The following is a 12,674-nucleotide window of genomic DNA, read 5'->3' on the forward strand; positions in this document are numbered from 1 at the left end:
CGTTTTAGGAAAAGCACAGCACACAGAGCACGTACAAGTTCCTGCAAGTTGTAAGCAATGCACCTGAAAAAGCCAACTGAGAGAACAGGCAGAACTATGCAATAGCAGAGCAAGTCAACATGTAAACCCAAAAAATAGAATAGATAGATAGAATTCAATAAATCAGAAAAAAAAAAAATAGGATGGCACACACTGGACAGGCTTGACACACCTACCAGAAACATACCTAGCTTTCAGAGACTGACAGTGTTCTGAACACAGCCTGGGCTTGAATTAATCGCTTATTACCAATACCCAACACCATGCAGAACAGTAGGCAAGGCAGTGAGCACCACGTTATTAATGTTACTAATAACTGAGACCTAGAGCAGTCTGTCCTTCTTTGAGCCTTTTATGGGAGGAGAGAAAAAGGCTCTGAATTGCTTGTAACAAGGAATGGCTTAAATAGGTTAAAAATAATGAACCAGTATGCTACACATGAGCACTCCACACTCCAAATTAAGCAATCCTTTAGAAGGTGGCCTTAGGACGCCTCTCAGAGTTGTTATAAGCAGGTTAATAAATTGCTCTGAAACCCTGTACACAGCTTAGTAAGATGACTAAGAACCTGTTGTCACAGCATAATGTCATTACCTGAATTCTAGCACTTTCCAGGGAGCATGATGTTGTAGTTCTTGAGCTTTATAGCCTCTGTTATAATGACAATTACTTGTAAAGGACCTGGGATTGCTTGCAGAAGTTTTTGACTTTGCATCAGGACAGTAAATAAGAGTAAACCTCCCAACACAAAACCTTTGCAGAGCTGCAACCAGAAGTCAAGATCCACATAGTTTTTAATGCTTTCAGTTTTAAGTCTTTGTTACAAACCAAATAGATTATACAGCAAATGAGTGTTCAGTATCACAGCATCTCTTTAAGGAAGGTTGCCATCTTGTTCATTGTTCAGCATGTCTGGTGCAGGCTGGTTTTCTGCAAAGCAGCACAACACAGCTGCCAGTTTAAGCTCACACTTCTGTGCAGAAGTAAACTCTATTACCACACCATGTCTGAAAGACTAACTGGACTCCATGTTCCTCCATAGGACAAGGCTTGCAGTTGTAAGAACTACAAGCCAATGCATTTTGACACTCCAAGCATATGAACTGTTCTTGCTTACAGTGCTTATTCAAGGGCAGTTTTGTTTCTAAAATTTGACAACCCTCCTCAAAGTCATGAGTAAATTTAATGGACATAGGAAATAATTTCTTCTCCTGAAACCAAATGATTTCCTCTGACTTTTGAATATCTCATGTCAAAGCAAGAAAAGTGGTGCTAAAACAACTCCAAGCAGCCACTCTGAAAACAGCTGCCAAGAAGACATTTCATTGATGCTTCTTTCCCTTCTGCCAATGCACGTTGTCAGATGCATTACCTAGAAGTAGAAATCATATATAAAGGACATAACATAGTATTCTAGACACCAGTTCTTAGAAACATACCAGTTTTCATATGAGGCATTGCTTGTGAAGCATCCTTATTTGGATGGGGCAATGCTCAGAGTCTAGAAAAACATCCTAGCCAGAAGAATGAGCTACATTTCTTCTTCCACCTTCCAGGTAACAGAGAGAGACCGCTCTGACTTGGAAGAGAAGTTTCCAAATGTGCACCGATATCTCTGAAGCCCGGCACACTTTTTGCCTCCCTGTACTCCCAGATTATCTATACAAATGTTTATTAGCACATAATGTTCTCCAGCTAAAGTTTAACATCTTCTCAGGGCAGATCCTTCTTGTAAAGAGAGTATGCATAGTGACCGCACGAGAGTGCGGTCTTGATCCAGATTACCACTCCGTGATGACAGAGAGTGCACAGTGTATTATGATCTCGAAGAAACGGTTTTCAAAATGAAAGACCTCTTCAAACAGTAAAAATATAAACTGTGAGCAGGAACTCTGCTACATGCATGGGAACTGTCTAAAAAGCTAACATACAAACAACATGTACACAATAGGCATCTGGCAGCATTTTCAGACATTTTTTTAATTTATTCTGACATGCTATAAAGGAATAAATTACACTGTTAAAGAATTACCAGCAATAAAAGTATTTCTTTCTTTCAGCTGGGCTAGAATAGGAGAAGGAAGACAGCCTGGGGCAGTAACCAATGTGAACTCTGCATGGTGTGAGGCTGTCCCCAAGGACAAGAGTAAATCTGGTCATATCCACTTCACAAGAACTTGAAAGAAAATGCCTTGGTTTAAAGCCATCCAAATACTCCATTCAAATTTTTCTCAAAACTAGCAATCACAAGTCAGTCCAGCCAATGCATGACATGGCAACGCTTGGAGGCTGCCAATACCGGGTCTGCAAAAGATGCCATTTCATTAAAAAAAAAAAATCCAATCTTAGTATAGAGGGCTGGTCTCAAACAACAAGTTATAAAAATGCAAGACTGCCCCTTCCCCCTCAAGGAAAAAATACAAAATTTATTTAAAAACAAAATGAGGAAGAGTTACAACACTAAATCTAAAATGATTTAGAAAGAAATATGACTTCTTTTGCGTAACAAATGGCCTCGAAACCTGGTTTAAAAACAGGGTAATGTAGATTTCTTAAACTGAATTAACAAGGCAAATTAAAAAAAAAAATCTCATTTCCTTACAGAAACAGTTTTTAGTTTTTAATGAACTTGTAAACGAAAAAGCTCCCGCTTCAAAATAAAAACAAAATCCCAGATCATATAGATGTTTACAGTGATTACATTTATCTAAGCAACTTACATACAGGTTCAGTTGTAAGATGTTAACTAAATTTTGTGACAAATATGCTGTTTTTCCTTTTATACCAAGAACATTATAGAGTTAATGCAGAGTCCTAAAGATTATCTAGTAGTCGCTAAGTTTCTCTTAAGTCTTCACTTTAGATGCTGTTATTTCTAGCACAGGTAAGCAGGCAGAGTCTTTCATACGCTTAAAAACTGGAATCTTTGGTTACTACCATGTCAGCTGGCTTGGTATGTTGCACATAGAAGCCAACAACTTTAAGAATGTTTTAAGTGTACAACTTTCAAAACCCAGGGAGGAATAACCAGAAAAAGAGTGCACAATTGTGAGCATTTACAATTATCACAACTGTTGCCGAAGACTGTTCATGCCATTCTTCCAAAACAATGAGATCTCATAAGCAGTGTAGTTCAAAGTAAAAAGGTAACAAAAATTGGCATATGCACAATTTTCTCCACTTGTGTGTCAACCATTAGTTAACTTTTCCACTTGAAAAAATGCAATAGAAAACTGGACACCATGTTTCACTATCTCAGTAATATTCACAATTACAGCTGCTACAACTCAAAGTGCAGCATCACTGACACTGCCCAGAGCCAGTTTATACTGATATTAAGTTCTTTACACCAAGTAAATGGTTGCCCACAGCCACTGGCAAGTGTACGTATGAACTAAAATTTCTAGGATTTGGGGAGTGACAAGTCCTGCTCCGATCTGCTCTGCTTTGTCCCATCCTCGCCATGCTCAGAAACCTGCAAGATAAACACAAGGGCAACTTACTGATACGGGATGAAAATGAGAAACAGCCTTCACAGTAGGAGAATTAAACATCAGTTATGGTCATTCAAAGGGGAAAATGCTGCTCCGTCTCAGAATCGCAGAGTTCCTGGTGTCCGTTTTCAAAGCTAACCAGCATTTGCCACCACCCTTTAGCTCAAACACACACCCCTCACTCACACCTACTGCTGCACTGGAAAACAGGCTTATGCACCAGCTGGATGCCACATTCCTCAAACAGGAATTCAGACCAACAGTTTGAAAACAAGATGTGTTATTGCCACTAGGAAGCAGGATGTAATTTCATAGGATTGTTTTCTACTTGTCCACAGTGTCTTGTGTTTATATCCTTGAATGTCAAACTGTCATCTGATTGCAGTGGTGTTCTTCAGAGACACAGTACGGCAGTGTCACACAGACAGAAAGAAAGGAACAGGAATAACTTACCTTACGGTAACTCGTGTTCACTACACGCTCACATGTACAACACTGGGCAATAAGAACAGAACCAAGAACCTTTGACAGTGACTAGGAACCCAGCATACTTTCTGTCCTTGGAAGAACAAGTGAAACAACTCATGTGACAGGGGAGGTGGGCTGTCAAGAACAATTCTTTAAAGTTCAGTACTCCAAACGACAAGTTCAAGACATTGTCGAAAAGGGAGAGTAAAGGAATACATACACAGATCTCAAAGAACCTGCTACTGCAAGCTAAGCCAGTCTTCCCTTCATGTGACTTTGTACATATACTCATTTCTGGTGACTCAGGTAGTAGCACTGTGCTTTAAAGAGGTAACAGGAGTCTCAACCAAAGACTACTTTGCCAAGCAAGTTTCCGTTCTGGATGCCCTCCAAACAGCATGGTATTCTCTCGATGTATGAATTAATCTGAGCAACAGCTCTGAGTTTTTGCAACAGAAATCTCTTCACAGTGAAATACAGACAAAGCTGACCTCAGCTATAGCTTGTGCTGTCATCCAGAGAGAAGCAAGTGCAAACAAGTCTTAAACATAGCCTGACATTCAATCAAAAATGTATCTGGATAGTACCCAGAAGACAGCTTTAACTCTTCCAGAATAGGCTACAGGTAATTTAGAAGAGATTCAATAGCTTTGTTTCAACCCAATCTTAATGCACTGAAGGACAATTCTATTTACCCAGCACCAGCAATGCTAAAAAAAAAATCCTGCACCAGAATTAAGACAGTCATTCCCACTTGAGTGCAAATTCTCACAGAAACCCCAGTGATTCCTTATGCCAGTGGAACTACACTTGTCCATAACCCTTACTTGATGCATACAACCAGAAGTTACACTGATTTTTCATTTAGTGTGTTCAGCAGTGAACACTGATTCATCATTTGAACCACTTTCTCCAAAGCAGCCAAAACTAAGTCAACAAAGGAGGAGTGTGCTCTCAGTGTGGAAAGAAAACAGATCAACTCATTGCTTTAAAAGCCTGGACACTTCAAATGAAAATGGGATCCTGAACCTGAGGACAAAGGACATGCTAACAAATGATATACTGCTATTTGTCAGAATACCTCAAATCCAAGGTATTACGGGCAAGAGAATGCTCAGCTCTACAGAGAGCAGTAGGGAACTGGATTCAACCCACAACATCCCTTGCAAGTCAAGTCTTAAGACGACTACATAGAAGTGTTCCCAAACACAGCTGTCAAATGAGATGTTGAGACATTCATGTAACACACAAGACTTTGCCAGTATGAAGAACATGCTGAAGAGTTTATGCCGGCATCTCTCTAAGAAATCTTCACTATATACAGGGCCAGCTCAAATCTGCACATTCATCACTCCTTGTCCCTGCGGGGTGTTATCCAAAACTTTGATAATCTCTGTGCTACATGAGGGATATTCAAATGGCTTTATTACTACCATAGCTGCAGATCTGATCAATGGGGGAACAGTAACTGTACTGTCATACTCTAAGAAGCTCCCCTACTTGAGAAGTGTTCAAACTTTTTCTCTATTACGTAGCTGCAGAGACAAGCAGTGAAAAGTATTTAGTTGTCAATTGGCTAAATTTCAAGTAGTGAACCAATAGTCTGTTCTGAGAAATACTGCCATGACCATAGGTGTCCAGTGAATGCTAATAGGACTGCTGACAGGCTTACAGAACTCTACACTGAACTGAACATCTCTCGCAAATGGAACCGATAGACTTTATCCTGGAGACTGACTGCTTGAGTCAGCTTTATGACTGAGGGAAGCTGACTGTAAGCATTGTTACAAATCACACCTGAACAACTGCTGCGCCGTCAAACAGATCAATAGCTAAACTTCCCAGAGTCAGCAGAGAAGCTCTGTCTGTTGAAACAGTTCACCTCTCCCAAGTCCAAAACCAGCTGATCTTGCTGTTACAAAAGACACTGCACAGGGTTCCAGAGAGGGACGGGGGGCGGGGGGGGAACGCCATTGACAGAACTGGCTACCCTGGAACCAAACAGAATATTCAGCCTGAATAACCTATAGGACTCAGTGAGATGGTTTAATATGGATCTGAGTTAAGGCAGCCAGGAATATCTACAAATGAGTACACTGTCCAAACGATCTAAGTCATGTAAGTCTCTGGACATTATTTGAAAGAACTAAGATTTCACCACCCTCCCCAGATGCACATCTTCAATAGTGCTTGCACTTTATACAGTATACTGTAAGATTTTAACCAATACATGCACCTGTAAATTGCTACTTCCGGTACTCTTGTTAAAATGGATATGGTTACCAGAGGGGTGTAATTTGATACCATGAAGACTTTTAAGCCACTTCAGCATAGGCTTTGCTACAGCAACTACATTATAATTTAACTGAACTCTGGAAAAAATAATCAGGTATTTCATTAATCTTCAGTGTGACAGCAACATATAAGCCATACAGCCTCCTGCCCAAGCTTCGCTGGTTTCAGAAATCTGGGATCTTTACTTTCATGAAGAGACTAAGCTAACTATTTTAGGAAGCTGGGGAAGTCTTCAGATGTTTGACAAGCACTACTTTAATGCTTTGCTAACATTACAGCTCGATTGATCCAAAAGTCACAAGCCTCTTCGTGACGGGGAGGGGAGAGGAGGGAGCCATTCCCCCAAAAGACTGTTACTCCGTGCAAGAGCCAATGAAATTCTACTAGAAAAACAGCCACTTCTCCACAGCTATAGCAATGGGTCTCATTACCAAAGGACAGTGTGATGACGAATGTCCATCAAGAAACAGGAATTGTCTATAAGGTTCAACTGCAAGACAGCTTCCCTGTTATTCATGCTTGTCAGTCAGCTGCAGCTCTGCACTTTGTCACTAAATCATCACTACAAGGTAGAGGCAGATAATCATTATAATGACCTTTTCTTCACTTACAGTATAGCCCTTGGTCAGAGACAGCTTGAGCCAGGAGAGTACCACATTAAACCGCAGAATAGTTCACCAGCAAAACAGTATTTCAAGTACATACAACTTGATTTGCAGGGCAGCGTCTGTTTACAGATCATCACCTCCTTTAAGACCTTCACTTTAAGCACGAGCTGTTGTGAAGAATCCATATTTTTGCTCAGATTATTTCCTCTTGCTCTAACAGCCAACCTCTCCACATCCTGGCATCGGGCTGGGTTCAGTAGTAGGTTCTGAATTCCAGTCAGAGCTTCTGTATTTCAGGAAGCAATCTAAGCCTGGGTGCTTAATCACTGAGTCTGCTACGTATCGGTGTTTCACTGAAGGAACTGGTTTACAGCCTTCAGTGTTGTAACACCTGTCAGCTCCAGCAAAACAAGTTGGACTCTTTATGCCACAAAGAATCTGATGTTTAATGGTACCCTGTGGAATTTTTTTTTCTTCAAGAAACCATTTCAGATTGGGCCTTGGGAAGACCAGCAGGTATTTTACTACTTCATTTTTCTGGATGAAGTGTTATATTTTTGGATAGCTATTTTGACTAAAGCCGCCTGGTAATGTTTGAATGCTACCACAATACATGAAAAACAATGTTTTGATAAGTTTATTGTAAACACTTCTGCATTTCTTTGACTTCCAAGCCCACCATGTTAGCTTAATACAGAATTTTATACATCTAAAAATTATAGTCAAGACAAGAATGTACTTAAGAGTAGCAAGTACTAGCAATACCTCAGTACATAACTTAAACCTAGCTTCTCTATTCTCACTCAAGCAACCTCATTAGCTTCAATTTTATCCACAGCTCATCTTGAGGAACCAGTTTCATTACAAGACTGGCTGTGATAGTCACTAGCTGTAGCGGTTTCATTCTAGTGACTTACTAGACTAACACTGGCAGATTTACGTAACAAAAAAATTTTAAAAGCTTCTAGAATGTGTAAAAAAAATTGTACCTGTCTGTGCCTTTTCAGAACTCAGTTTTTGGTTTTTACACAATTACATCTTGAACATTTCACAACATTTCCCTTTGAAACCATAACCTAGAAATATTAAAAATAGTCACAAAACCTGAAGGCCCCCCCCGCCGAGCATCCAGACACTTCAGAAAATTGTGACTTGGCAGTCCACAGCAGTTCGGGGTTACTCCTTGATTTAGACAAGACATTTTGAGCTCAGTGGTCCTCTCCTTTAACTCCGGACCAAATGTCTCAATGTAAACCCACTGGAGGAAGCCAGATCATTCACAATTTTCTGTTTCCAGTGTTTGAGGCATACAGAACAGAAGCAAACCCACAGCACTATACCAGCTGGAACAGAGTAGAACCCAAAGTCTCTAGATCCTTGCCTAGTTCATGAGAATTATCCCTTAAGAAGTGTTAGGTCTAGGATTTTGGATTGTATTGTATATTTATATATATATAAACATATATATATGTATATATATAAATAAAAAATAAAAATGTCACATTCCCAACACCACGTCAAGTTTCTTGTTTTTGGAAAGTGGTTAATGCGGGAGCAAAAAGATGCAGTGGTTAAAATGACCCAACATCCCCAGAAGAAATGATATGAAGAACAAGGACATTTTGGTATAAAGTTAGTAGTCAAATTCTCCAAGGACGTCTTTTGGTTTTGCTTTTTAAATTAACAGCCAAATATATTTTTTTAACCACCTCCTTGATCTAACACTTAAATTGCCGACATTGTCCAAATTAGTGTAATTTTTTTTTTCCTGTAACGTCACTTGGTTCTTGGCTACTAACCTTTCATGTTACTCTTGGATTTGTCAGTTTGCTTGCCTGTGGGGGTTTGGGCCTGCTGCCCCTGCCCACTGGAAGAGGCTGCCTGCTGTGCTGCTTTCTGCTTTAACATTGTCCAGTCGAATGTGTAGTCATATTGGTGGTTCAAGGTCCTAGAAAAGAGTGAAATACTTTACTGTAACACATCATAACTTCCTTATTGCCAATACCAAACCCTTGCTGAAAACCCAGAACTAGAGGTTAACTCTTTCTGTAAGCTGCTTTGGAGATTATGAATGGTATATAAATGCTAAGTTTTACTAACTTAAAGGAATTCTTGAAGCAAGCCCAAATACCATAAAGCAGTTGTTTTCTTCAGTGTTTATGCAAAAGTCTGCATTTGTAGAAGCAGCACTTCCTCGCAACCCAGCTTACCCATTTGTCTGCACTGAGGTTCTCAGGTTTGTTTTTTTGGTTGGTTTTTTTTTTTTTTTTTTTTTTTAAATACATATAGTTTTAAGGAGAGACTGCAGTATTGTAGATCATCAAATAAAAATTGCTTCGGATTCCAGAAACCTGGAGGGAGATTCTTGAGAGGTCAGTATCAGCTCTTCTTTCGACAGATGCTGTTCACTCCACAAGGTTGAGTTTATGTTCTGGTTTCTCTAACAAGCTCAATGAAACAGCACTATTCCCCTCTATTGAAATCCACCTCCTGGGCACCACTGCTAGTCCCATCACCAATCTCCAAACATAAAAAGCTTCAAACACCTCTACCAAGGGGTCAATTTCTTAAGCTACTTGCAACAGAACTTGAAGCATGGTCTCAACCCTCTAGTATTAGTGGTCATATCACGCAATGCAAAAACAAGAGAATCTTTTCCTTCATGTTTAGCATTGAACAATATTTTTCAGGTCCTTTACACAGCTTTTCAAACTCTGAAATGAAAGAAACTCCCAGAACAACTCCCTACACCACACACATACGGAGCAGCTTTCTGCAGTGCAAGTCCCACAGAGCAGTTACCAACTGGTAGAGCACTGACAAATTTCCATACTTTTCCACTTTGAGACTGACCTGAAAAGAATACGGAATAATTGCCTCAGATACATGTAATCTGGTGCCTCTTCAAAGCGCAGGCCACGACAGTAGTTCAGATACATGGCAAATTCTGCAGGGAATCCCTGTAAATCAACAGTGTTAATCAAGCCATGGCTTGCAGTAAAAAACCTTCTAACAACCCTATAAGAAGGCAAAAAGCTCTATTTCTGTCTATAATGGCAGAGAAAAACTGGTTGACAATTCATAGGTGTAAATTCCACTTCGCCTCTAGTTATTCATTTATTCTGTATTTCAGAAAGTGGATTTGATCAGCAAGTTACCAGGTACACAGTCCTTCCCCCAGAATTGTTACCTGATGCATGTTTTGCAATCACAGGTAGTCTTCTACCAAAACCTTCGACATACAACATATTTAAAGCACTTCATTCATCCTAATTAAACCTAGTTCTTATAACTTGGGTCTTATTTCAAGTAGTAATTGTCTCCTAAAAGATTCCACTCATGTTTCCTTGATAATCTACTTGAGCATACTAGAGGCAAGGTCAGTTACCACTATTGTGAAGACTTAAACCATGAAAACCTCTTTCAAAGATTCCCTGCTTTTTGTATTTATACATGTAATGCTATATTAAAGCCTACATATAAATAGCTAACAGCATAGAGCATAGTGCTGTACTACAAGAAAGAAAACACAGGGTCTAACAGTTCAGCAGTTTGGAAGATGCTGTCAGACTGTAAGGGTATACAAATGTGCATGACTAGAAAGTGCAATCCTTTGTGCTCCTGTTTGATGTGCAAAAACTACCATGTGTTGTCAAGGACCTTTGTTAACAAGCATGTGGCTGCCACAGTTCAAGAGAAATCTTATGACCCAAAGGATAGCACTGGAAAACCATCATTCTGTGACATGGCTTTAAAGATCACTTGACATCAATTCCACTACAGCCTCTATTTGAGATACAGAAGACAACATGAACAATCTTGAAGAGGTAGAAACAAGTATATACAGGTAAGCTATACAATTCTACCTTGGTTTTACTTATCCAAGAGGACCCATGCAGAACTTTCACCGCAGAAGTTGAAGACATGAACAAGCCTCACCCAAGAGCTGGAGAGCTTGCACAGCTGACAGTCACCAAGAACTGGAATGATGGTGGCATGAACTATGCCAAGAAAACAGCAGCGAATGCCTGCCCTGTTACACACATTCAGTCTTGCTGGGTGGCCAAACACAAGGCACCCATGACTGCCAGAGAAGTATTATCCAGCAGCAAATGCCATGTGAGACTATCTAATAAACTGGCTCTAGGTTTAAAAAAAAAAAAAAAAAAGAAAAGAACTTCCATTTCACAGTATGACATCATTTGGAAACTCTTACCTTACACAAAACCTCAACAGGAGTGGACATTTTCTTTTCACTAATCTTTTCATACTTTTGCTTCTTTGTTGCAGCCTGTGGAACATGTAGGTCATAATATAAGAGATATTGTGCAACACTGGATTAACAAGGACAGTAGCAAAAAAAATTACAAAAATCCTTTGGTCAACCATAAGTATTTTATGTGAAATCTCCAAGTCCCACACACTTACTGCAAAGAGAATGAAGGTCAATCTGGTATTAAGATTTGGACACAGTTTAATACCATTTGTCGCAGTCTAATGCTTCCATCACATGGCACAGCTCGTGTAGTTCTAGCTGCTGCTTTTGTCCATTAAACAGACCAGACTTGCATTTACATTTGCCAAAGTTCTATTAATTCCCACTCAGTACTCCATTCAAGGGCTGCCTGCATGTTTCAGTAAGCAGCCATTACATTCATTTGCAGCTGAAGACTTCTAGTGTTTCACAAGCTGCTTGCCTTTTTAGAAAAAAACTTGCAGCTGCATCACCATTTGAGTTACACAACTCTCACATGGAAGAAAAGCAATTAAAACATGAAAACAAATCACTGAAGTCTATATAACAGAAATAAGGAATATTTGCAATGCTTGTACTTGGCTACCATACATGAAGATCCTTGAAACAAGTCTGTTGCAGCTAATAATTATTCAGTCATGCCATAAACTGGACTGAAGATATCACTAAAGCTGAACTTGCTAGGAGAGATGTGATTTCCATACTCTCTACAGCAATTCAAAAAGCCACTAACAATGTTATTTTCTACTTCCCAAAAAGGGCCTCAGCCTACAACAGGACAATAATAATTTGTAAAGATGACGTAAACTATTGTTTAGCATAAAATTTAAGACAGTCAAACAATACACATTTTTCCTGCTGCATGAGAAGCAGAAAGAACCTTTCTTCTACATTCTATGAATACCATGCCTTAGGAAAAGCCGCTTTATATAGCTGAAGCTAAACATTATATACAACCATCTATCCAGACAGGCAGAAGCACAATACCCAAACATGAAAAAAAAAAAAGGAAGGATGGGGGAGGGGGAGAAAGGCAACATAACCTACCTTTAATCCCTGCCAAGGCAGACTGGTTCTGTTAAAGTACATCAATACATAGCCTAGAGACTCCATGTCATCCCGACGACTACAGAAAGAGGAAGAACACAATGAATTACAAGTTTTGGCATTTCAAACTTTATTCCAAATAGCGCAAGCATTTCAAAATTAAAAACAAAACAAACAAAAAAAGAGTAATTAAGGAATAAAACCTAAGCTTTGGTGCAAAGGAATGTCTCCTTCTAATATAGCTAAGACATCTAGGTGTTCAGGATTCCACTGGCAGGCATGTGACAAGTCCTCACAAGCAGGAAGGAGATCCTATTCATTTTTCAAGCAAGGAACAGTCAGTAGGTATTGTGTGTGGTAAGTTTCCATCTGCAGTTACATTAGAATAATTTGGGAAACAAAAGCTTTGGAAAATAAAAAAATGAAACATTAAATATCTTTCCCATTTAATTAAGTAGCTTGGATAGA

The 12,674-nt window shown here is 39.4% G+C and overlaps 1 protein-coding gene across 4 annotated transcripts in view; it reads right to left on the reverse strand.

The window, feature by feature from the left end:
* Window positions 1–815: 815 nt before the first annotated feature.
* The window catches only part of CSNK1A1 (casein kinase 1 alpha 1), a 37,250-nt gene continuing 25,391 nt past the window's right edge, over window positions 816–12,674 (reverse strand). For 2 of the 4 annotated variants that reach the window (XM_075509807.1, XM_075509811.1), the window contains 5 exons: window positions 12,207–12,285; window positions 11,121–11,195; window positions 9,758–9,864; window positions 8,704–8,852; window positions 816–3,514 (listed from right to left, as the gene is read on the reverse strand). In XM_075509807.1, the coding sequence (XP_075365922.1) occupies window positions 3,507–3,514; window positions 8,704–8,852; window positions 9,758–9,864; window positions 11,121–11,195; window positions 12,207–12,285 (418 nt within the window). In that variant the 3' untranslated portion in view covers window positions 816–3,506. Of the gene's footprint in view, window positions 3,515–8,698; window positions 8,853–9,757; window positions 9,865–11,120; window positions 11,196–12,206; window positions 12,286–12,674 lie in introns of those variants that run through there. The other 2 variants (XM_075509810.1, XM_075509808.1) reach the window with 2 other exon arrangements.

The sequence above is a fragment of the Mycteria americana genome, chromosome 8 (genome assembly GCF_035582795.1).
Source record: "Mycteria americana isolate JAX WOST 10 ecotype Jacksonville Zoo and Gardens chromosome 8, USCA_MyAme_1.0, whole genome shotgun sequence".
Lineage (NCBI taxonomy): Eukaryota > Metazoa > Chordata > Aves > Ciconiiformes > Ciconiidae > Mycteria > Mycteria americana.